Below are 25,361 nucleotides of genomic sequence, written 5' to 3'. Positions count from 1 at the left end.
GAGGGTCAGTTTGTCTCAGTCACCATCTGATACTGACGGAGGATGGATGTACTCCCCAAAGCACGGTCCTCCGTGAGGCGTCTTCTGGTGGCTGGACGGGTTTTTTGTGGAGGGCTGGGAATCGAACAATCATTTGATTTTCAAACGCATCTTCTCATCTAATCCTAATCACCACTATTAAACACATAAAGGATTCACCTGATCAGTTGATCGCTTCCGGTAGAGAATAATGCAACGCTGTGAGGAATCATCCTCAAGTTCACGATACAGGCTGTCATCGAGGTTGACACTAATTGATCGCCGGCGAATAGATTTTAAACAATGCTCAATTTTAATTGAAATTACTGTTTCAGGGATTGTCACACAGAATCAAAACGGTATCCTGAAAACAGTAAAACAAATTAAATTTGTGTCAATGTTACGAATGAAATGTAATAAAACAAAATGAAATTTTCTACTCACTCAATACGCTACATTATCAACAATAAACAACCCCATGGAAACGATAGCAACCACTGGAAGTGAAATCACATGGACAAAACAGGTCAGCCTGCCGACTTGCCAGCTGTCATTTTCCAGCTCCCCGCTGTTTACCACTCGCCGCATCCACTGACTGCTTAGATTGTATTACGTTCATGTAAATACCTTGGTCTTGCCCATAGGTTCAAGGCTAGTTTATTTCAATGTGATGGATTTTACTAAGGTGGCGCAGATCATTGATGCGTGCCACTAGTTCTCTCTTTCATTCTTCCGCTGTTCTTATGCTGCGCAAATAGTGACGTCATTATTTGCGCTGCATAAGAACAGCGGAAGAATGAAAGAGAGAACTAGTGGCACGCATCAATGATCTGCGCCACCTTAGTAAAATCCATCACATTGAGTTTATTTGTGTTTAGGAGGAAAAAAAATGAGTTCCAGGGCCGTTTAAGGGGGTTTCAGGGGGAAAATGAGTAAACCTGTTTACAGTAGAGACGAAAAAAGAAAAATAACGTATTTTTCTTTTTCCTCTTTATATTCCAATTCAATTTATGAACCCCCGATCTAGTTCGTTACAGGGTTACAGTGTGTCGTTACATCGATACGAATTCTTAGGGCTTCGGTGTTTTTGGAATGTAAATCGAGTTCCAAGGCCGTTTGAAGGATTTTTCGTATGGGGGTATTCATTTTGACCCCTCTTTCGTTGTGACCTTTTTCCTTCCATTATGGCCTCTTTTTTACATCACCTTCTGTGGTTCAGGAGCAGTTTATTAGTATCCCAGAGGGTTGTAAGGGGGCAATAATTGTTCCAGGGCTGTTTGCAGGTTTTTCCAGGAGTCGTGTTAATGGGAAACTAGCTGTTTTTAATTCTTCTATCTCCTCTAAATGTTCCTTATTTTTAGCAAATCGAAATTTTATTTTAAAATTTTTTTCCAATCCCGTTAAAATTTATTATGACCCCCTTTTTACCTCTCTTCAGAAGTTTCAGGGGTGATTATTAGTACCCGAGATGACTTAAGAGGAATAAAAAATTCCAAGGACGTTTGAAAGGTTTCTTAATGAAGTGTCGAAAGGGGGGAACATGTTGAATTTTTTGTATTATCTTGGAATGTTTTTTTATGTTTGACAATTCAAATTCCATTTTAAATCTTTCTAAATTCTCTTCAAATTCCTTATAATTGTTTATTGTGAAACCTTTTTAACTCTTCTTTAAGAGTCATTATGAACTTTTATTGGCTTTTATCGGTGAAAGCGATGCTACTCAAAGTGGAAGGGAGCAAGGAAAGTAATGAAAGAATATGCTGGATAGAATCGCAAGTGAGTGACGAGAGAAATGAATAGAAGTTGAAAACTAACAGAGGGCCATATATGAACAACACAATCGAAGCGACAAATCGTTGCCTAACGTCCTGGCCTTGAACGGCTTGATGTTGTAGCGTTGGTCACTACTAACGCTAGACAGGCAGTCTGTCTTAGTTATCAATTTCTCGGAAAAATATTACATAATATCGAACAAAAATATAAATAATTTTGAATTGGAACAAAATTTGTTGCTTCTTTACATGAATAAATCCACAAATGTACAAGCAACTTCTCTTAGATTTTTTTTAAACAAATTGTGTTATAATAAAGTTATAAATTGAGACAAATTTGTAGGTTTCGTGGCCGAGCGGTTAGCGGCGTCAGTCGTCTAGGCGTATTGTGTCACGAAGCGTGGGTTCGATTCCCACTCCAGTCGGAAGAAACTTTTCATCAAACGAAAAATTCTCCTTCGGGCTACTGGGTGTTCCATGTTGTCCGTTGCCTAATGTTAGTAATCATTCAGTCTGTGCAGCCTTTGGCTGAAGAAGTTGTAAATTGTCTTATATTTTAAAATTGAAACAAATTTAAAAAAGCCTTTGTTATTATAACTGATTTTGTTTTCATTATGTTATAATTTGCTCCATCTACTCAAAGTGCTTTTAACAAAAAATGAAACAAGATTTGTTATTTTTGGCAAATCTTGATGTAACTATGATACAATTTTGTTGTAATCCACTGATCATGGTCCGTTGTGGTTTTTCTGTCAAAAAGTGTAAGGACTGTTCATTTAAGAAAGTGGACACGTATTTTTTAAAGCAAACTGTTTATTTTCGAACAAATTCATGAGTTCTCTTGAAATACATGGAAATCAGAGTAATCTCGACTAAATTCACATAAGTTTGAACATTTATTGAGCATTCCTGGATAATGCTCTGACTTTTCTCTTGATGCCTCCCATCGGATTCTGCACAACTTTCTTCGTAACTTTTCTTTGTGTTGCTTACCACATTTTCTTGATAAAATCCATGGAACTTGCTTATCTTCCATCCTTCTTAAGATGTTGTTTGATTATTGCCCAATATTTGCAAATGGGGCGTAGTTATGGGCAATTCGGTAGAATCTGCCATGTTTAAACAAATTCGACTTTTTCCTTCTTGATCATCTCCAAAGTAGCTGAAGCATAGTGAGTCGATGCTAGGCCTGGCCAAAACAATGGAGGCTTGTTATACTTTCGGTAGATGGGCAGAAGACGTTTTTAAATGCATTCAGTTCTGTAATTTTCACCGTTGATTGAACCCGTTGTGAAAAATGTAGTACTTTTCATACCGCAGGAGCAAATTACTTGCCATAAAAAAACTTTTTTCCCAAATTTTTCTGTTCGGGTGTATTGCACGTCGTCATAAGCATCTGTTTTCGATACAGTGTTGAAAAATTGGAATTTGAACACTTCGCGATTTAAGCCAAATCTCGGAACGACAGCTTTTTTTAACACCATTTGTGCAGAAAAAATCTGCGTGTCGCCATGTTAAACCGATCTATCGCTTGGAATTTACAACTGTTTGATGTCAACTTTCTTCTGCTGTCAAAATAAACACTTGAGTACACACTGAAACAAAATTTGAATTTTTTCCTTGGAATTTTCACACCAAAATGTTAACAATCAGGTGTCCACTTTCTTTAATGAACAGTCCTTAACACCTCGGTGAGCAGGAAAACAAACAAAAAAAAATTGTCTTATACTTTGCGTAAACTTTGGTACACTTTTTTGTTTCTCTTTCTGTTTTGAGGATTTGAACTGAGGAATACGGTGATTGATATCCAATGGTAGGTATTTGTTTTTTTCAACATCCTTAACTTTTGATAATTCAAATTCGATCTCATATTTCCTTAAATTCCTTAAAATCTAATATGACCCCCCCCTAGTGTAGAACTAGCCCTCGTGCGTTAAAATACACTCAAATAAAGATTTAAACCCCCCCCCCCCCTTCAACCTATAATGAGTTTCAGGAAATGGTTAGAAGCTTCCAGGAGGGTTAAAAAGAGAAAAAGAAGGGCCGTGTGAGGTATTTTTAGAAAATCGATAGAAACGTAAATCGCCTGTACTCTGAGTTCAACACGGATGTTTTTGTTATAGGGTAAGTGTACCAGTTATGGACATAGTGGTTCCCTATTTCGCCATACGTAATTACTTGAATATCTTCAAATATCGAAATGTTTTGTGTGTTGTAGTCATAAGATTTAAGATATACTTTGATGATAAAAAATTCAAAAAGATTAAAAATGTGAAAGTTATCGAAATTTCACATATGGCCAAATAGGGAACCACTATGGCCATAACTGGTACACCTTCCCTAGGGTTGTGTACTCTTAGGAAAAAGACCCCTGTAGTCGCACTAGTGGCTTTTCACGGCTGTTCAGCTATAAACCATTGCCATTTTTTTTTAAATCAAGGTTCGTTGCTATTTATTGAAATGTCATCAATTCACAGCTCTAGTTTGTTTGAAAAAAACTCTAAACAAATTATTTCACTTAAAATTTAAGCACCCTTGCATCTACAGTGGATCTATTATTCGTATAGTAGAACTACTAACAGAATTTGTTTTTTAAACAATATAATTGAAGAATTAGGAACTTTTTTACATCAATCTGAAGCTTTTAATCCATTCTTTGGAGGAAAAACATAAGAGCTATGTAAACATACGATTTTGATGTGTTTTGCCTACGCCATGAAGCTACTATACGAACATAATATAAATATATAGTGCTACTTTAGGCACATGTGTTTCTTTAGTGGCACAAACGATATTTAAGTACACAAATAATGCCGCTGTATTTTCTGCGATTTAATACGAATATTTGATCTTAGCTATGTGGCTATCGATACGCCGATGCTAGTATATTTTTCGAATAATATTCAAATTCATCGATTTTTTAATATAATCGCAACAACCTAACAGTGCATTCTAAATACTACATTTAGGTCTATTCTATGGGTGGGGTGAGGTGACAATTGTCGGTGTCGTATAGCGAGGTGACAATTCTCGACTCGAGTGAAGTGACTGGCCGTGTAAATCAAATGGAGAGTCACTTCACTCGAGTCGAAAATTGTCACGTCACTATTCGACACCGACAATTGTCACCTAATGCCACTCGTAGAATGGACCCAAATATTTTGAACTTAAGATCCAAACGTAATGATAGTGAAACGGCAACGGAAAGCGGAACTGGTCCGCGATCATGAACAATAACATGATTGTCGACATAGTGTTGGTGTAATCCAACAATATTTTGCGTCTAATAAATTGTTTTTCTTTAAACATTTTCGATTCTGAAGTACGAACAATATTTCTCTGTTAACCACGATTGAGCATAAGTTGGCATTTTTCACCACCTTCCCCTGCCTTCTTATGGTGGTGTAACGAAATGAGACCGCATGGTGGTACTTGATCCCCGTTACGATGCAATGAATGGCGGCAAGAGGCGGGAAGCGTGGGATATTTGTTTTGTTGCCTTGTGACTTGTTGAGCGCATATTATTATTAAATTATGGGCGGATGAAGCTGGGAGCCGTGTTGTAAAATAAAAAGACCAAAACTAGATCACCTCTCCGGAGTCCATAAAATGTTAAAAATTCTTTGGGCTTCTTTTGTATAAAGGACTAATAAGGAAGTCTGTACGCTGGATCCAGTCTTGCAGGTAAGTTGAGGATAATGACGTCGACAAGCGTAATTAATTTCGGGGTATATATAGTGATAAAGAGTTCTGGAGAGATCACAGAATTATTCTGACTTTCAAGAACCAACAATCATCCTTTGCAATCATGAAGGTAAGGACAAGTGTTTAGTTATTTTGCTTCAATATTCCCACTATTTTCCTCATATTTTTTTTACAGTGCATCGCAGCTGTAGTCATGATGGCTTTCGCCGTTGCCGCCGAGGCTGGATATGTGCCGCTGTTGTACAGTGCTCCACTGGCTTACTCCGGCCATACCACCGTTGTCCAGGGCAATCAAGCAGATCCCGCCAAGATCACTGAGCTCCCGGCTATTGCTTACACTGCTCCAGCTTTTGCTCAGTATTCGTATCCGGCTTACTACAACTATGCCTACCAGGCTCCAATTGCTTACCAAGCACCACTTGCCTACCAAGCACCGGCCGTTCTTCTGCAGAAGGAAGCTCGCTATTTGGCCGCCAACCGTGGGGCCATTCACGAGGCTCCACTTCCTGGACACGAGATCTCCCAGCAGCAGCTCAATCTGGAACCAGCTGCGTAAATCCGGTTGAGTGCGGTCTCTGGCTGAATTTAGGCTTTGTGATATTATCTGCTAAATTTTGAAATACACGTTTATTCTGGCAAACTGATTCAAGGTTTCTGATTTATCACATTTTTAGTGTGCTGGAGATGAGATGTAATTGTTTTGTTTTAAAATAAGAACATAACTCATGAATTGATACTGACGAATTGATCATCATGGGGAGAAATTCAGGCGATTTTCTTGAAAAATCGCTATAAAAGTCGAGTATTTGGAATATGAGTTTTGAATATGGTGTTGAAACAAAATGGTGATTGTGATTTAAAACAAAACGGAAGTCTTACAAATGTTCAGATATGTGTTTGGTGCTACTATTGTTTTAGGGAAGATTACTGCTTACCAGAAAAACGAATATCAGATTCTCCTATATGTGTGTTTCTTCCACAAATATCTATTAGAATTCAGTCGGTACAAAAATTACAGTGATAATCTCCAAAGATTCCAACAAAGATTTCTTCTTGCTTTTACAAATATGTTTGGAGAAATAATTTCTAGAATTTGCTCAGGGATTATTGAAGTAATTTTGAAAGAATTCTCTAAGATATTTCTCTCATATAATATTGTAGATTCACAGTATTCACAGAGGAAGCTTTTCTCTACATTTTGACATGTCCATTGACTTGATTACGATTATTGATATTTGATGAAACCAAACCCCAAAATGTTTTCCTAAGAGGATCAAAAATACGAGTATTACTCTATGACCAGGCTTGACAAGAACTCTTTGCTGCAAAAATTAGGCGATTTTGAAGTTTTTCTGAGGAGTACAAATTGAACTCAAAATTTTCAACACAGATCCACAAACGAATCGAGTGAGAGTGTAAAAAATGCGAGGATTTTTTCGGATGCTCTTTCTCTCTGCTACGCTCACCTTTACTCTCACACTTTAAAAGAACTCTGCAGTGACCCACCCGAACAAAAAAGCCCTCGCGGAATTGTGATGGCACTCTTTTATGATGAAATCAAGACTAACAATTCAAAAGGCCTCATCTCCAAAAAGTAAACAATGAGAAAAATGCAATCTTGTTTTGTCAAACAATAAATCAAATTTAAATGATGAATTTAAGCATTGTATGTTATTTTATTGTCCCGAAAGTCGATAGATAAACTGATTTATAGCTATGAATATTCATTACTATCATTTTAGCAAAAAATCCTGGTGAAAAAACGAGTCAAAGGAAATGAGGCTTTTATTTCACCAAAAGCTGTGCAGCCCTTTTCATCTGTGCCCATAGACGCCGGCCGACGCTGATGAGGCCTGTGAGTTGACGCCTTTGTTTATTCTATTTACTCAATTTTATGGTCGATCTTACCACAAAAAACTGATTGCGAAGTCCCTACGTTGTGTTGTCTTTCTCGTTCAATTTCTTCCACCCACAGGCAAACGGCGGTCGAGGCAGTAGCGAGCGAACAGGCACAGGTAAGTTTATAGTTTTCTTCTCTTTCAGGGTTCCAGCAGCGGTGATACACAATTTCCTCTCAACATCGACATACAGGTAAGTATTAGCATGCACTTTTATTTAACTTTTAACTTTCAGCAGGACATGAACATAGGCACAATCATCTAACACATTACAAATTATGTTCCGAAAACAACTACACGGTAAAAAATCAGCACGTTCGATTGAATAGATTGATCACTTGACTCAATTCAAAACACAAATCACCATGATTTGAAGAGTTTCAACTTTAGATTTGCTCTACTGTCTCTAGAACTAGACTCTGAAGTGAAAAGTCGTTGATTTTGAACATCATGTCTTTTGTATAAGAGCAAACATTGACAGCTCGTTGTAGAAAGTGATTGAGATCAATTCAATTCGTTTCAACAGATGCGAGTTAGTTTCGAGGAGTGACACTGGACTTGCACTCCGAAAGTTGGTGGTTCAAATCTCGTTCAGGCGGAAATGTTTATTTTAAATTTTTTTTTTATTTCAAATCAATACATGCAACGTTGAATTCAAGTGCTGTTACCTTGATTTTGTCAAGATTCAACAGTAGTGCAAATCCAAGTGCAGAACTATTGATAGCATGGTGCCTATTTTTTACCGTGTACTGAACGTATACTAATCTTTATTCACTGGCACTTCTGCTCTTCAAGCCTAGCAAAACAGATATGAACATTATGTATGTGCTACGCGAGTTTGTCGTCGAGAAAATGTATGGAAATGTTGGTTCAATTGAAATAATATTGCAATTGAACGTTATTTTTCATGCAATTGAAACCAAATCGTGTTTTTGTTGATAATTTGTGAAGTGCAGACAGGCTGACACAGGTATTATTAGGTAGTATGATACAAAATACATCAGTCTACCGGAACCCGATAATGTTCGCCGTTTAGACAACCACTGTATAAAATAATACAAGGAGCAGTCGCTCCGTAGTATAACCTGCATCTACTTAGTGAATTTGGAACGTTTTTCGCAATCTACACTGAGGCAAAAATCTCGCATGATTTTCATAAGATCACACTAATGAACGCGTTTTTTATTATTTTTTTGTTGGTTCATAACACTTGCGTATTTCATTCGACGAGATTGAGATTCATAAGACAAGTGTAATTTTTTCATAACAATCAATTGTCAATGTCATAAGAACGCTTATGAACCCCATTGCTCATCATTGTGAAGAACCACGTGAGGCAAATTTTCTCGGTACAGCCATTTCACTATCAGAAATTCAATATGGCTTCCGAAATGAACGTGTTTGCTGATTTGTCGCTGGCTAACTCCGCTTCTAATGCATCAAAGGGTAAATATTTTCTATTTATCATCAATTCCGCTGTAACTAACACTTTCTTTCAATCAGATTAAGGAATTGGATCCAAAGAATAAGCTTTTTGAATGAAAATTCAAAACAATTTGTATGACGCGTAAGAAATCACAAACCCCCCCAATCAATTAATCCGCCCCTAACGTAAACCTGCACCAATTCAGGCGTTCTTCACAACTTTTCTCAATAATGTTTCGCTGCTATAATATACTTCTTCGCATTCAAAATAGGTTAGCCAACTAGAGAAAATCGAATTTTCATCCATTTTGTCGTATCGCAAATCGATTCTAATGCTTACAGTAAAGTGCTTTAATCGAATTGCGACATGACATAATGGATGAAAATTTGATTTTCCCAAGTTGATTAACCTATTTTTCAACGCGGATTAGTATTATTCATTCATTGGAATTTATAATCTAAAGCTCAAATTACACAAGACAGTCTTATGTAACCAAGAATGGGTCAGAACGTAATTCATAAGATTATCTATGGATTTTGTTATCAAGTCAATGCTGGTTCATAAGATCATCTTACGAAATTCCTTCGAGGTGTTTTATGGAAACAACATCTGCCGAAAACCATACGATGGTCTTATGAATTTCAAAGATTTTTCTTGTGTCGTAATTCCATAAGCAAATCTTATGACAGTCTTACGTTTGCTTTCCTCAGTGTACATTGCAAATTTGATGTTTGTTTAACAGGCCTCAACTCGGTTTCCGTCAGATATAGAAATGAGGCCTTTTTGAGAAACAACAAATCTTGTTTACATTTTGGACTTGAGGCCTTTTCAATTGTTGGTCTTGAAATTATGCTCTGTTAAGTTTTTTGCTGCATCTTACTTGCTCATTTTTCGTTGTCTCTCTGCCCAGTATATTTTTGCTCCCACACAAAGCGGCAAAAGCAGTACGCTGCTCTAGAGTGTGTCGCTGAACTTTGATGATGTTGAGGAGTATTATCAAGCCTGCCTTCGACTTTGCTTTTATTTGCAAGTTAGCGATAAGTAAGTTTGTAGTTTTAATTCATTGATATTATTTTTTCATGTTTAACGAAACGTACTGTTTCCTTATTTTCGTTTATCACTTGCCACCAAACCAGATTCAGGCACTAATAAATGTGGTTTAAGCTTGTAAATATTAGGTTTTAGATTGTAGTAATTAACTTTAAGAATAATACTAGGAAATAAAAATAGAGCTTCTAAAATGCATGACCATTGTTGTTTGTTTATAACTCGGTATTGTTTATCTGACATTTTCTCGACGTGGGGTGTCAGTACCATTGTAAGTTAACTAATTTGGTTGGTTGTTCTAAAGGTGCTTTAAGCGTAAAGCGTTTATTCACTTTTTTGCAAAAGCAAACTACTTCAATTGAAATATACTTATAACAAATTAATGATCGGAAAAGCTGTCCTTCATCTCTTCTTATTGAATAAACTTTTAAGCGAACCGTGTAGGATTTTCTGTTAGAATGTCTGAAGAATCTACAATATTATATGAGGAAATTTCTTAGAGAATTCTTGGAAAATTACTCCAATAATCCCTGGGAAATCTAAAAATAAATTTCTCCAAATATATCTGAAAAACCTGAAGAAATCTTTGTGGAAATGTTAATAGGATATTTTTCAGAAACTTGTGGAGATTATCTCTGAAAATGTGTACCGGATAAATTCTAGTAGATATTCGTGAACGAAACACCGAAGCACCATGTAGGGGAGTCTCTGAAGGATGATAGAAGCCATTGAGGTGGTAATGAAAGATTTCATGTAGAAATTTATCTTTTACTGAATAAATCTAAACAAAAATTTTAGGAGACATCACCTAAAAAGTAAGGGCAACAGTAATAATCAACCTTGAAAATTATTTGCGAAGATCTGTTTGGATACTAATGAAGTTAAGGAAGTAAAGATAAATTAGGGTGGAATTTATACCAATTCTTTCAATCACCGCTCCTATGAAGCCAATTAGCAAAATTTTAGGGTAGTTTTATACATATATTTTCTTCAAAAACCAAAAGAAAAGTTAATCGATGGAGTAAAATTGAAAATTGTAAAATAGAAGGCGTTTTTGCTTGATGCCCTCCATCAAAGTCTTTACAGTGTCATCCGATACCAGTTTCTCAGTTTTATTCCATTTTCTCAACATGTCCTTCTCGTCTTTGACTGTCTTCTTGCTCTTCTGAAGTTCCCGCTTCATTATTGCCCAGTACTGCTCCACCGGGCGCAGCTCCGGACAGTTTGGCGTATTCATGTCCTTTGGAACAAAATGGACAGAATTGGCCTCATACCACTCCACGACACTTTTAGAATAGTGGCATGATGCCAAATCTGGCCAAAAAAGCAGAGCTTCGTCGTGCTGCTGCAAGATCGGCAAAAGGCGCTTCTCGAGGCACTCAGTCACGAAAGGCCCTTTGTCACGAAAGGCTCACTCCTCAGTCCGCAAGAGCAGATGGCCTGCCAAATGAGATATTTGGTGGCGAACTTCGACATTTTCTTCTTCTTAAATTTGTCGTCCACATCGAGCTTGCTCTTGCCGGTGAAAAACTCCAACCCTTAATATCTTAAAATTGCTTAAAATCGGCTTTTATATACGTTTCACCGTCCATCACACACACACACTTAGATTAGATTACTGGGGTCGGTTAAATTTTACTGGGTTTTGGAACTACCGAAAAAGTCAGTAAAATAAAAACTGTCGCCACGCTTAATTGAGAAGCAAATTTCACCATGTTTTGTTTTTTATTGATGTATGTAAAAGAAAGCTTTCTGCAAAATTTCAGTGAAAAATCTCTGTTTTTAGATTTTTGACATTTTTTTAGTTTACTGACTTTTTCGGTAGTTCAAAGACCCAGTTATTTTTACCGCACAGATTGAGTGTGCAGCACACATTTTGTCAGCATCTTCTCGTGAGGCTTCCGTGCCCGGGTTTTAGCCGTCGATTGTTGCCACTCATCGCGGTTTGGGAAGTACTGTACCTTGTATGTATGTAGTCCAGCTCTCTTCTTTGCATTCTGGACGTAGCTCTGCGACATGCCGAACTTTTAAGCCAAATCACGGCTTGAGACGTTGGGATTTGCTTTAATGGTCCGCTTCACCTTTCCCTCCGTCTTTTTGTTCTCCGGTCCCAGTTTTCTTCCAGCTCCTTTGCCGTTGTTCAACGTCAACCGCTCCTGGAACCGCTTCAACACTCTGGAGACGGTTGAATGATGAATGTTCAATTTTTTCCCAACTGCCGGTGCGACAGGTCGCGTTGGTTCTCTTCCATTTTCGTTGAATCGAAATACACGACTTCGAGTTTGACAGCATGTAAACAATACACATCAACGAGAAAGTGTGCAAAATTTGGTTGATTTTTACCCAATGGTAGAAAAGTTATGCTCTGTTGGATTGTACCCCGTTTGGCATAAAGTCGTTTGGCATAAAGTCGTTTGGCATAAAGCCGTTTGGCATAAAGTCGTTTGGTATAATGGTCGTTTGGCATAATGGCCGTTTGGTATAATAGTCGTTTTGCATAATGATTGAGTAAGAATGAATATCGACATTTACGAATCTTTCACCGAGATCAACACCACTGAGCCCATGGCAATTTTTTTTTGTAGTTTCTCAATGAGCGTGGTGGTCGTTCAGAGATAATCCAAGCTATGAATGTCATAAATTGTAGTGACATTAGAGAGCATAACTAAATAAAACTCGTGACGGGTCTGGTGGAAGATCTTTTCGGAACAATAATTTTCTTCACATCCCAGAACATAAAGTATTGTTGAATTGTTGCGATATAGATAATTGAAAATACTAAAGTGGCAAAGAAAGTTCGCAGTTATTAATAAAGGGAATGCGCATATTTTGCTGCAGATCAAGCTCTGTTCCAGTTTGTACGTAATACTTGATGAAAATTACTTGGTAGAAGAAGGAAACATTTATTTGCAAAATATTAAAAACTCTTATCCAGAGATCTATTATTGCTGCATAATGCAAATATAGCCTATATAAAAGAGCAGATTTTTTTTCGTTTAAAATGTTTAAGGCTGTAACACTAAATATCTTCTCACATCATAACTCAAATGAACAACACATTCAATATAAATTTTAATTTTGAAAGTGTACATCAAAAACACTGGCTATTATCGAAAGGAGGGAAAATGTGTGATTGAAACAATATTTTTCCAGCATATCTTGAAAGTAGATCTTGTGTTTGCAAAAAAATATGTTAAATATTTACAGGTTTCAAAGTAATTATTATTCTAACAGCACATCTTGCAACAATTGCGAAATATATAAATGGTGAACATTTAGCTTGACTGAATAATAAAATTTAAAACAGTATAAATATAAAGAACAGCCTATTTTTAGAAGAAGGCAAAATATATGATTAAATCAATAGAAGATTGGACGCCAAAAACTATTGCGGCATAATAAAACGAAAAGACATCAAAAATTGCGTTCAGAATCATAGCTCTTGTCCTACTTTTCCCCGAATGTCGGTTCCCCGAACGCCAGTTCCTAGAATGACTCGTTTCCCCGAAAAGTGATGCAGTTTGAATAGGTGCTATAATAGTCTTTAGTGGCTGGAAGGTGAACGAGCAAGAACTATAAGCAATCAAAAGAAGTAGGTATTCTGTCATTCTTGGCTATACACATGTTGGCAAACATATTGAGGACGGTAGAACTCGAAAGAACCACCAATTAAATAAAGAAGGGTGCATATCAGATGGCCAGTTCGTTCACCACCCTGACCACGGGAAAAGTAGCACAACCCATCAAAGTAACTCCAGTAATCGATTTCTCTTTTCGCTGATAACTTGAGCAGATCAATGTCATCAATTGCTGCCATTTTGTCAGTTGGGAACAACGAAATCTTAAAAGATTGATTGACTCTTTATTAAGGGGAAATTCAGCCCGAGGCTGGTTCATCCCCGCTCATAAAAGAACAGCCTTTTATACATAGAAGGTAAAATTTGTTTCAATTTCAAATCAACAGTTTTTATGCCTATAATTTGGTTACATCACATTTAAAAGAAATCCAATGTTTGAAAGCAGGGTAAATTAGTGCTAAATCTATCAAAATCGGAACTCAAAAGAAAAATTAATATTTTAAAGAAAGGTAATTTCTGCATAAATTATAAAATATTATTGACAATAACTTTTCTTATATGCTTTAGTTTATTCAAGAGCATATGATTGTTGAATAAAGTGACATTTTGTATCAATTATTGTCAATTATTGACTCCGCAACAAGCCTAATGTCATCAGAAAGATTCAAAAGAAACATAAAAACGAATCTGATCTTAAGAAATTCTTGGTTTCAGACTTATTATGCCAAACGACTATTATGCCAAACAACCGTTATGCCAAACGACTTTATGCCAAATGACCATTATGCCAAACGACTTTATGCCAAATGGCTTTATGCCAAACGACTTTATGCCAAATGACCGCTCTGTTGAATGTGTCGCAATAATTTCGTGTTCGCCCTTTATTTCAATTCTATGATAATGTGGACCACCCATAAATACATCTTGCCGTTTTCTGGACCACTGTACAATGTAAGATTGGTATTCAGTATTGTTTTGTCTTGATTTGTGGTTAGGTAGTGATTCCGAAACTTAAACAGTGATAATCAAGATGGTTCAAAGTGGAATCAAAGATTATTTACTCTTCCGGCTTACTGCTGTTTGAATGACGCACGGACGGACGGTTTAGAGCTTAAATCGAAATGTTCGGATTAGTACGCAGGTTAATTGAAGTGAAAATATCAACGAAAACTCAGATTTTAGAAAACCACGTTTGAAAATTAGAGCTGACGAAACTTTTATCTCGTGGGTCTTGAGGTTTTTCAGTGAGGTGAATATCGTTATGATATGATGTCAAATTTGATACCTTTAGATTTCTTTTTAAATGGGTTACAATCGTTTATAGATATATTTTTTGGGAATGCAATGAAAATTTTCAAAAATATTTGTTTTGCTCTTGTTTTTTTGCATGATGTTCATTTTACCACCAACAGCTGTTCATTTTACCCACATAGTACCCAACCCAAACCTGGGTTTCAGCACTATGATCAATTATCTCCAAATCACTCAAATTTATGTTCCGATAGTTATACTTTAACGAAACAGTTATTTCTCGTGACGAGAGTTCCCTTCAAAGAGAGTCTTCATGTAAGTGCCACGAGCTATATTTTTTCTTAAACTAAATAATTTCCAAATCATATACCGATGATACTGTACAAAACCTCTAACCTATACGTCCATAATGTCTTAACTTTAACTCTAAGTGTTTCAATTTTCCAAAAAAGTGGGCATAATGGGTTCTAAAACTGGGCTTGAAATGGTCTATATTCAACACAGCCAGGAAAACTTCTGCAGACTGATGATCATGATAGTCATATTTTATAGAGCAAATATAATTTTAGGTGACAGTTAAATTTGATTGGTTCTCCGGGAGACAGAAATTTCAGTCTTCCTTTACCTTCTTCTTCTTCTTGGCATTTACGTCCTCACTGTAACAGAGCCTGCTTCTAAGCTTAGTATTCAATGAACACTTCCCCAGTTATTAACTGAGAGCTTTCTTTGCCAAAGTTGCCATTTTCGCATTCGTATATCGTGTGGCAGGTACGATTATACTCTATGCCCAGGTGAGTCAAGAAAATTTCCATTACGAAAAGATTCTGGACTGACCGGGAACCCCTTCTTTTGTTTGCTAACAGTTCTTTCTAGGTCTGCGTCCTGCCACTAAACACTATTCTTGTACCTTTCGAACTGCCTTACTTTTCGGGTAAAAGGGTCATTCGGGAAACTGGAATTTGAAGAAAAGAAGCACAATCGGTCATTCGACTTCATCAGATAAAGGAGGCCGGAAGTACCCGTCTCCCGGAGGATCAACCCAGTTTTTAGGGTCATACAGAATCATATTTGCTCGCCAAAATATTACCATCACAAGTTTTTCTGGTTATATTCAATATAGGTGGGCCTTCCTTAGCCGAGTGGTTAGTGTCCGCGGCTACAAAGCAAAGCCATGCTGAAGGTGTCTGGGTTCGATTCCCGGTCGGTCCAGGATATTTTCGTAATGGAAATTTCCTTGACTTCCCTGGGCTTAGAGTATGATCGTACCTGCCACACGATATACGAATGCGAAAATGGCAACTTTGCCAAAGAAAGTTCTCAGTTAATAACTGTGGAAGTGCTCATACACGGGTAGAAATCAGAATCCAAAAACAAGATTATGGCTCATGATATCATGATTCCGGCGTGTTTTCATCTTATGAAAATACACCATGATTTGGACTCATGATATCATGAGTCAGATTGCCGTAACGCAACACACGCGTTAGGTTTTTGTTGCTGGTTGCTCGGAATCATGATTCAAATGCCAAAAAAGCTGAGTCGCGCATCCGTTTATGATCGACAAAATAAAAATAAATAAATAAAAAACAAAAATTGAGAATCGCACCACGAGCCTTTTGATTAAGAGTCTTGTATCATGCCACACTACCACTGTACCATGTTGAAATCAAGGTGATCGAAACGAATGAGTTGAAGCAAAGCGCACCGCTTAGTGTTTTCACCCTGGATGTTACGCTTATGACGAATCATGATTATGACTCCAGGAGCCATGATTTGTGATCCTGATACTATGACCTAACCAATTTATGAATTTCATGATTTGTAAATCATGATTTGGGGATCAGATTTTTATCCGTGTAAGAACACTTAGCTGAGAAGCAGGCTCTGTCCCAGTGAGGACGTTAATGCCAAGAAGAAGAAGCTATACCCAGTGAACCACGTATCGTATAGGAATGTGCATCCAAAATCACATATTCGTACGTCAGAAATCAGAATCGCACAAGATGCCAAATTAATCGCTATCAATGTCAACATAAGTTGCATATAAATCCCCAATACGATCCATATACGACAATCTGTGTTGACAGTAAAACATGTCGTAAATAGTGCATCTCAAAATCACGTTAAGTTGTATAAACTGACAGGTCATATATCAATCCAGAAAGCATCGTATGAAATCGCAATAACTTAGCAAAAATCGCCGCCCAAATTTGGTATTTTCTGACGATGGGCCTCAAAGAACAACATAGCAAGTGTAGCTGTACATGAAGCATGTATTAATATTGGCAAATAATCATTTCACTAATATGTAACCCTTTGTGGTACAGTGGTAAGGAGTCCGATTCCTAATCCAGAGGTCCCGCGTTCGAGACTCTCTGGAAACTTTTTTTTTATTTTCATCCAAATTTTGTGGCATCGTATATCTGATCGCAAAAAGTCTGGAAAAGTCGTGCCAAGTACGCATATAGCCTCCACTTTGGTAGGTATATAGCCTTTTCATGCATTCTATACGATTGAATTGATACATATAGAATGATGTATAGCAAAAGTAATACCAACCAAAATGTTGACTGGTTAATAATATTTTGGGAAAGCTTTGAGTAAACTTAGATTTCGTGAACATCTCAGTTTAGGGAATGTTTATAGAAGTTTAAAGCGAAGTAGGCCGTCATTGATTTTTTTACGTGTCATCGATGATTATTGCTGATTGATTACGAATCAAGGAAAATCGCTATTCCGCACTAAAATAGCTGAAAAAGCAACAGCATTTTTTCTGCATCTAAGGGAACATAATGATAATTTTTTGAAACAATACCGACTATAACGTTTGAGTATTATAACTTTGAAATTAGGAGTTGCCAAGCCAACATGGCTGCTGAAACGAATGACGGGTTACTTTGCCTTAAATTGGGTTGCATATTTAAAAAGGTTAGGATCAACTGTATTATAGTGGTTTTCTATTGCACGAATAAACTTATGTCCATCCAACGCTGAATGAACGTTTTACTAATGCTGTAAAGGAATTAGGTGTTTGATTACACACATTTTTGTCCTGTTCAACTGGTATTTATTTATCTATATCTCAATTTTTGGAACTATGATGAAACGAATGTTATTCCAGTGGCAATTGACCTAAAACTTACAGCCACTCCTTGTTATATCCCAGACCGTATCTATGTCCGTAGCCATATCCTCCGTAATTCCACAGGCCGTTGTCAACCACCTTTGCTCCGACAGCAACAACCGGAGAAGAGTATCCCCAGTTCTTTCCGTAGGCAGGCCAGCTTCCATACACATTCGGGTAAGCGTATTTTTCGTAGGCAACTTCCGGAACCACAGTGACCTTACCGCCGTACAGTCCACCGTAGGTTGGCCAAACCGAACTGGTCTTCAGAGGCCAAGGGTTGGAGTAGGCCACTACATCATGGGCGTATGGAACTGGGGATACTTCAGCGCTGATGGCCAGAATCAATGCAAGGATGGCGATAGTGAACTGTGAATTGAAAATTAATCATCATGTATTATTTCTGTTGGAAAAGCTTGTTTTGAAATCTATGAGTTGATACCTTCATGTTACTACTCTCGTATTGGACTAACTGTTTAGTGTGAATCCTTGAGCCACTTAGAAACAACTGCAGCTATATCGAAAATCGTAACAGTTTTATACTAGCTCCCGTTTACTAGGAAGGATTTTTGTTCATCATGCAACAATAGCAGAAGGATGAACTGGAAACTTTAATTTCCGTTGCAGTTTTTTTGTTGGTTTGTAGATCATTTCAATTCCAAGCGCAGCCATGCGAAACGCATAGAAAAAATAGTGCAGAAATTATCGAGCACTTCTCCTTGGTCACACTTAATGATTTGGATGTGTTTCATATAGCCTGTCGTTTTTCAATTGAGTCAATCAAAAACGTTTCCCATTTTTTAAGGAGACGGCATTTATGACAGCACAGAACTATTATTTCGATTGCAATTGTCCCAATTTTTCATTTATCGCATTGTTTCCTATAAAATGGACCCAAACATTTGATTGTACATCAGTTAGTTTGGAACATTCTCAGTGAACAAGTCAACGAAATTTTTAGAGTAACAATGAAGGTGATTTTCGATATCCGTTTTTTTTTGAGTAACTTTCATACAACCAATCAAATCAATTGCAGGTCATTATCTCCGTCATTGCTCTAGTTCTGGCTATCAGCGCCGAAGCATCCCCAGCCCCGTATGCCCATGATGTAGTGGCCTACTCCAACCCATGGCCTCTGAAGACCAGCACAGTTTGGCCAACCTACGGTGGATTGTACGGCGGTAAGGTCGCTGTGGTTCCAGAAGTTGCCTACGAAAAGTACGCCTACCCGAACGTGTATGGAAGCTGGCCTGCCTACGGAAAGAGCTGGGGATACTCATCCCCGGTTGTTACCGTTGGAGCCAAGGTGGTTGACAACGGACAGTGGAATTACGGAGGATATGGTTATGGACATGGATACGGTCTGGGATACAACAAGAACTGGCTATAAGGTTTAAGTGGAGTCGTTTTGCGGGTTGAACTTCATCAAAGACACACATGAATAAAGATCACAACACCATTTGTCATGTTCCTATTTTTTACTGAATGCTTATGAACAACAGATACCTGATCACCACAGAATGTCAATCCAGAAAATGATCGAGAGGTTGCTTTTATTTCATTGTTCGTCATTCCGAAGATAATTGCTTCGCAAACCGCAGCTTGAAAGTGAAACCTGTCGCCCTGTTTGCGCTTCGATACCAGTCAGTGCAGTGTTGGACCGGTTGCTCAGGCGTAATCAAGTCCACATCGTCCGTCAACAATGTCAAGTTTGCCAAAGAGCAAACCGTTTACTGAAGGAGGCTGGAATACGCACGAACGCAACTGTACCCCGCCCGCATTCCCGATGAGAAGAAAATAGCAAGTCTATAACAATCAGATATTAGAATAAGCTATTGTACCTCAACTTATTATTGAAATGTTTAAGGATAAGGTCAACTGATAAAGACCACCATGACAGGAGTAGCTGGTCATAAGCGGATTTTATTGATTTTATTGAATTTTTTTGTTTTGGTATTCAATGCCTTTTCAATAGGTAACATGGTTTACTTTTAATTTGTTATACAATTCCTACTCAATAGTTTATTAAGCTCTTGAAAACGTTTTACAGCATTGTCTTACACATCAATTATCAAAACACTTCAGCAGTGATGGAAAGTGGCGAACACTTCTTCTGAACTGGAACAAAAACAAAACCAAACGCTCCCGAGCGTCAGAGCGCTGGCTTACTCGCATCTGTCGGCTCCCGAGTAACTGAAGCTAAAAGTGATTCGCGAACGTGTTCGGAGCTGCTCAGAGTCATATTGTGCATTTGGGAAAAAAGCTGCTTCCCCTCCGAGATTTATGGTTTTCAAGGGCTTTTGACTACAAACTAGTAGTTTACTGTCGATATGATGGTTATACAATTAATTTGTCTGTCAAAACCATAATAAATCACACCTTGCTCGGTTACTCGCGAGTAAACGCTCCCGAGCTTGTTGTTGACATGTTTTCCCGAGCAGACGGGTGCGGACTTACTCACACCTAGCCAGATCCCGAGTCTGTGATGTTTGTTATGCGTTGGTATACACTCGTGAGCTGCTTCGTGATGCGAACTTTTCCAGCACTGCACTTCAGTCTGTTATTTTTCAGGTGTTATTCATTGAAACCATATTTTTCTGGTCGGGTCGTCTCCAACCAAACGGTTGTAAGTCAGGGCTGGATCGACATAGCGGTGATCATGACATTGGCATTGCAGTTCATTTTTTGTGTTCTGCGTGGACGGAAACCAGAAACGCACTCTTGTGGTGGTATTGCGTGGTTGGTGACTACGCCCTGATCAGCTGCACGCTTATGATCGTTTGTGCTGCCGATTGTGGTTCGAGGCGAAGAGCTTTGCTACATGGGCTTTGGCGTTTAGGATTGATTTATGAGTTTGAGTTGATCAATGACTGGTTTTATGTGGAGCTTCGAGCTCTCTGCAAAAGAATATTTATTACTGTTCGATAAAGTGGAGTGCTCCAGATCGAAACCGTTTTGATTAATCTATGTACTTTAATGTTAACTCAATCAATTAAGCATAAGTTATTTATTATTGGTAGTTTTATTCTCTTTGTTATGGAGGAGTTTGTCCACTAAATTGTCTGAAATTCAGCAGTGAGATGTGAGTAGATGAAAAACCGAATTTTGCACTATACCATTTAATTCCACTAAAGTTTGTATCCTTTGACAGATACGCGTCTTTCGACCTCAACTGTAAGGCCGTCTCGATGAGTCGAGTCTAGTACACGACATTGAAGAGCGCCTAACAGTTGAGGTCGAAAGACGCGTATCTGTCAAAGGATAAAAACTCTAGTGGAATTAAATGGTATAGTACTAAATTCGGTTTTTCATCTACTTATATTCTACTAAACAGCTCGAAGTATTATTATCAGTGGAATGTGTTTTAATTCTTACGGTATTTTTAGCTCAAAACCCTTAAAAAAAACTCCACGAGGTGAAGAAAAAAAGGTGCTGAGTATTCAAAAAGTTAATCAGGTGACCTTCAGGAACTATGAAACCTCTGTTTACTGAACTTTAATTTTTGAAATATTGCGTAAGCGGATTTTGTATGCCTTTAAGACTAATCAGTATCAATTTAGCACATACTTTACCTATGACTTCTTGTAAACTGGGAACAGTTATATTTGTTAGTACACCTAGGGATCATCTTAGAGGTAAATACTAGGGTGGTTCAAAAAATAATTTTTGCCGAAGATCGTACTCAAATCGGATGCCTTAGTAATCAGTTATTGATTTTTGTATGAGTTGAAAATCTTTGGCTATAATGATTGAGCTGCTGTGCAGGCATCATTGGATACACTACCCAACATAAGTATTGAATCGCATCATTTAGTATTGCAACACCTCAGTTGAATATTGCAGCACCCCCCCAAATAGTTTAGCACAGTGGTCCTCAGCGTAACCGATAAGACGGGCCATCTCAACGCTCACAAAATAAGTCGCGGGCCGCAAGATTTATAAGGATTAATTTTAACAGATTTCAATGGGATTGCAAAAAATCACTATTTCTATGAAAACTGATAATACATTTCTGGGAACTTTATGATCAAAGCAGAAGGGTTTGGAAGTAAAGATATAAGTGACAGAGAAACAATGCCAAGTTTTTAATGAATTATGTTAGCTAATATAAAATTATCCATGACGAAAAAACTCACCTTGAAATACTTTTTAAAAGTCAGCTTTCTTAGTACACTTTACTCAAATTCGATTAATATGTCACTTACAGTATTGGACAATGTATTTTCAACTTCATTTATTAACGATTAATAATACAAAACAGTATACTTCAGAGTGTTTTATCTAATTTTTTAAAGATCGATTTATATGACATTTTAACATAACTTGAATTTAAACGCATATTTGTAACCTTTTTTTCTTTTACGAGTTAAAATCAGGAACGGTACATTTGTCGACAAATTTCAAAACTTACACAAACCAAAAAATTGACGTAATAGATTGATTGTATCTTCAGCAAAGTTGTACATTTATATGAGATCAATAATTATGCAGAAGATACTTGTGTGGGTCTCTTATATTTTGAAATAAATCGTTTAATTTTTTTGGGCGAATTTTACTTTAATCGGATTGATATTATTTTCGATCTCTTGAGTTTTGATTTTTGATATTTTGAAAATGTTGACACTTAAGTAATGTCCGAAATGCTGTGTAATTTTTATTCATTTCGGACTTTAAATAACTGAAATTTATCCCACAAAAGGTCACCATTCTGTATGTAAGGTCGAAAAAGTTGCAAATGAATTGTCCAATATTGTACATCTCTTTGCGTTCGGGCTCCTCAACCATTCAAAAAGCAATCCATATTAAAATCTTTCAAATAACACAATTTTCAAAGATTTGCATAGGAGACATTTTGATAGTCAAAATTAAAAAATCTTTGTAATAATATCAGCGTTCTGCGGACACCAAGATCCTGGTTCAATTTTTTAAACTGTAATATATTCAGCAGAGAGATTTCTAGAGATTTGAAGACTATTTGCTGGCCCTTAGCCTTCCTTTTAACCCATATCCGCCCAGCGTCCTAAAAATAGGACAGAAGCCCCGAACGCCCAGCGTCCTATAAATAGGACAGTACTTGTAGAGCAAATATCTTGAAAATAAAGAGGTTTGGGACAAAACTGTCTTCTGCAAAGTTGATCATAGGACTGCTGACTTCCACTTGGTATCTATTTTAATTCAGAATTAACTCACCAGGTGGCGCATAGACGCCAACAAATGTCACAAATATAAGCAAAATATGAAACAACTTTCCAGCGTACAAATATTTGCTTCGTTTATATCTCAGACCAGCGATGAGATACAAAATTGGTGTCTTCGACAAAGTTCAATAACTAAATAATACCTATTCGCATAGAACCTTACAAATTCTGAAAACACTCCCAAGATGGCGCTAGTGAGCCAAAACTTTATTTGCTTATATCGTAGTCCAGTTATGAGATACAAAAATGGTGTCTTCGACAAAGTTGAACAACTAAATAATACCTATTCGCATAGAACCTTATAAATTCGAAAAACACTCCCAAGATGGCGCTAGTGAGCCAAAACTTTATTTGCTTATATCTTAGCCCAGTTATGAGATACAAAAATGGTGTCTTCGACAAAGTTGAACAACTAAATAATACCTATTCGCATAGAACCTAATAAATTCTGAAAACACTCCCAAGATGGCGCTAGTGAGCCAAAACTTTATTTGCTTATATCTTAGTCCAGTTATGAGATACAAGAATGGTGTCTTCGACAAAGTTGAACAACTAAATAATACCTATTCGCATAGAACCTAATAAATTCTGAGAACACTCCCAAGATGGCGCTAGTGAGCCAAAACTTTATTTGCTTATATCTTAGTCCAGTTATGAGATACAAGAATGGTGTCTTCGACAAAGTTGAACAACTAAATAATACCTATTCGCATAGAACCTTATAAATTCGGAAAACACTCCCAAGATGGCGCTAGTGAGCCAAAACTTTATTTGCTTATATCTTAGTCCAGTTATGAGATACAAAAATGGTGTCTTCGACAAAGTTGAATAACTAAATAATACCTATTCGCATAGAACCTAATAAATTCTGAAAACACTCCCAAGATGGCACTAGTGAGCCAAAATTTTATTTGCTTATATCCTAGCCCAGTTATGAGATACAAAAATGGTGTCTTCGACAAAGTTGAACAACTAAATAATACCTAATCGCATAGAACCTAATAAATTCGGAAAACACTCCCAAGATGGCGCTAGTGAGCCAAAACTTTATTTGCTTATATCTTAGTCCAGCGATGAGATACAAAATTGGTGTCTTGGATAAAGTTGATCAACTAAATTAGATCTATTCACCTAAAACCTTATTTGTTCGGAAATTACTCAAAAGATGGCGCTAATGGTCGAACATTTTGATTGTTTATATCTCAGTTCAGTAATGATATACAACGTTGGTGTCTTCGACAAATGTGATTAACTGAATGAGATCTAGTCATCCGAAAACTTATTAGTTGGGAAAACACTCACTAGATGGCGCTAGTGAGCAGAGATTTTATTTGCTTGTATCTCAGTCCAGTTATTAGATACAAAATTGATGTCTTCGACAAAGTTGATCAACTAAATGAGACATATTCGCCTAAAACATTTTTAGTTCGGAATACACTCAAAATGGCGCTAGCAATCGAACATTTTGATTGTTTATATCTTAGTTCAGTGATGAGATACAACATTGGTGTCGTCGACAAATGTGTTCAACTGAATGAGATCTATTCGCCCGAAAACTTATTAGTTTGAAAAACATTCACTAGATTGCGCTTGTCGGCAAATATTGTATTTGCTTGCATCTCAGTTCTGTTATGAGATACAAAATTGTTGTCTTCGACAATGTTGAACAACTAAATGATACTTAGTCACATAAAACCTTATAACACTCACAAGATGGCGCTAGTGGGCAAAGATTTTATTAGCTAATATCTCAGTCAAGTGATTAGATACAAAGTTTGTGTCATGGACAATGTTGAACAACTAAATGAAGCCTATTCGCCTAAAACCATATTAGTTCGGAAAACACTCATAAGGTGGCGCTAGTGGTCAATTTTTTTATTTTTTTTTATATCAGTCCAGCGATGGGACTGAAAAAAATCGAACTCTCGAATTTAGTATCTTCGTCAAAAGTGTTCAGCTGAATGGGATCTATTCGCCCAGAAACATAGTAGTTTGGAAAATTCTCCCAAGGTGGCGCTAGTAGACAAACACATTATTTGATTCTAGAGATTGGATACAAAGTTAGTGTTTTTGGCAAAGTTGGAGAACTGAATGAGACCTATTTGCCTGAAAACTTATTACTTTGGAAATCACCTAAATGTCACTACTGGGCACACATTTTTTTGCTTATATATCAGTCCACTGATTAAATCCAAAGTAAGCTATTCGCCTAAAACCTTCTTAGTTCGGAAGTCATTCTCATGATTGAAGTCCAGTGATGAAAAATTTGGTATCTTCGAAAACGATGATTAACTAAAGGAGATATTTTCGCAAAAAAAAAACATATTAGCTGGGAATTGCTTTT

General features: G+C 37.1%; 3 protein-coding genes across 3 annotated transcripts; 2 read left to right on the top strand and 1 right to left on the bottom strand.

The window, feature by feature from the left end:
- The first annotated feature begins 5,457 nt into the window (after positions 1-5,457).
- Positions 5,458-6,139, top strand: LOC5573923 (cuticle protein 12.5). The gene is made up of 2 exons (XM_001654909.2): positions 5,458-5,604; positions 5,671-6,139. Exons 1-2 carry the CDS (start codon positions 5,599-5,601, stop codon positions 6,049-6,051), a joined length of 387 nt encoding a protein of 128 aa, XP_001654959.1. The 5' UTR covers positions 5,458-5,598; the 3' UTR covers positions 6,052-6,139.
- Positions 6,140-17,739: 11,600 nt separating this feature from the next.
- On the bottom strand, positions 17,740-18,398 carry LOC5573922 (glycine-rich protein). Its single transcript, XM_001654908.2, has 2 exons — positions 18,262-18,398; positions 17,740-18,188 (listed from the first exon to the last, which is right to left on the bottom strand). Exons 1-2 carry the CDS (start codon positions 18,265-18,267, stop codon positions 17,835-17,837), a joined length of 360 nt encoding a protein of 119 aa, XP_001654958.1. The 5' UTR covers positions 18,268-18,398; the 3' UTR covers positions 17,740-17,834.
- A 310-nt stretch (positions 18,399-18,708) lies between these two features.
- Positions 18,709-19,278, top strand: LOC5573921 (glycine-rich protein). Its single transcript, XM_001654907.2, has 2 exons — positions 18,709-18,793; positions 18,856-19,278. The coding sequence occupies exons 1-2, from the start codon at positions 18,788-18,790 to the stop codon at positions 19,207-19,209; spliced, it is 360 nt and encodes a 119-aa protein (XP_001654957.1). The 5' UTR covers positions 18,709-18,787; the 3' UTR covers positions 19,210-19,278.
- The last annotated feature ends 6,083 nt before the right edge of the window (positions 19,279-25,361 follow it).

This window comes from Aedes aegypti, chromosome 2, assembly GCF_002204515.2.
Source record: "Aedes aegypti strain LVP_AGWG chromosome 2, AaegL5.0 Primary Assembly, whole genome shotgun sequence".
In the NCBI taxonomy this organism is placed as follows: domain Eukaryota; kingdom Metazoa; phylum Arthropoda; class Insecta; order Diptera; family Culicidae; genus Aedes; species Aedes aegypti.
This window is presented reverse-complemented; position numbering and strand designations above follow the sequence as displayed.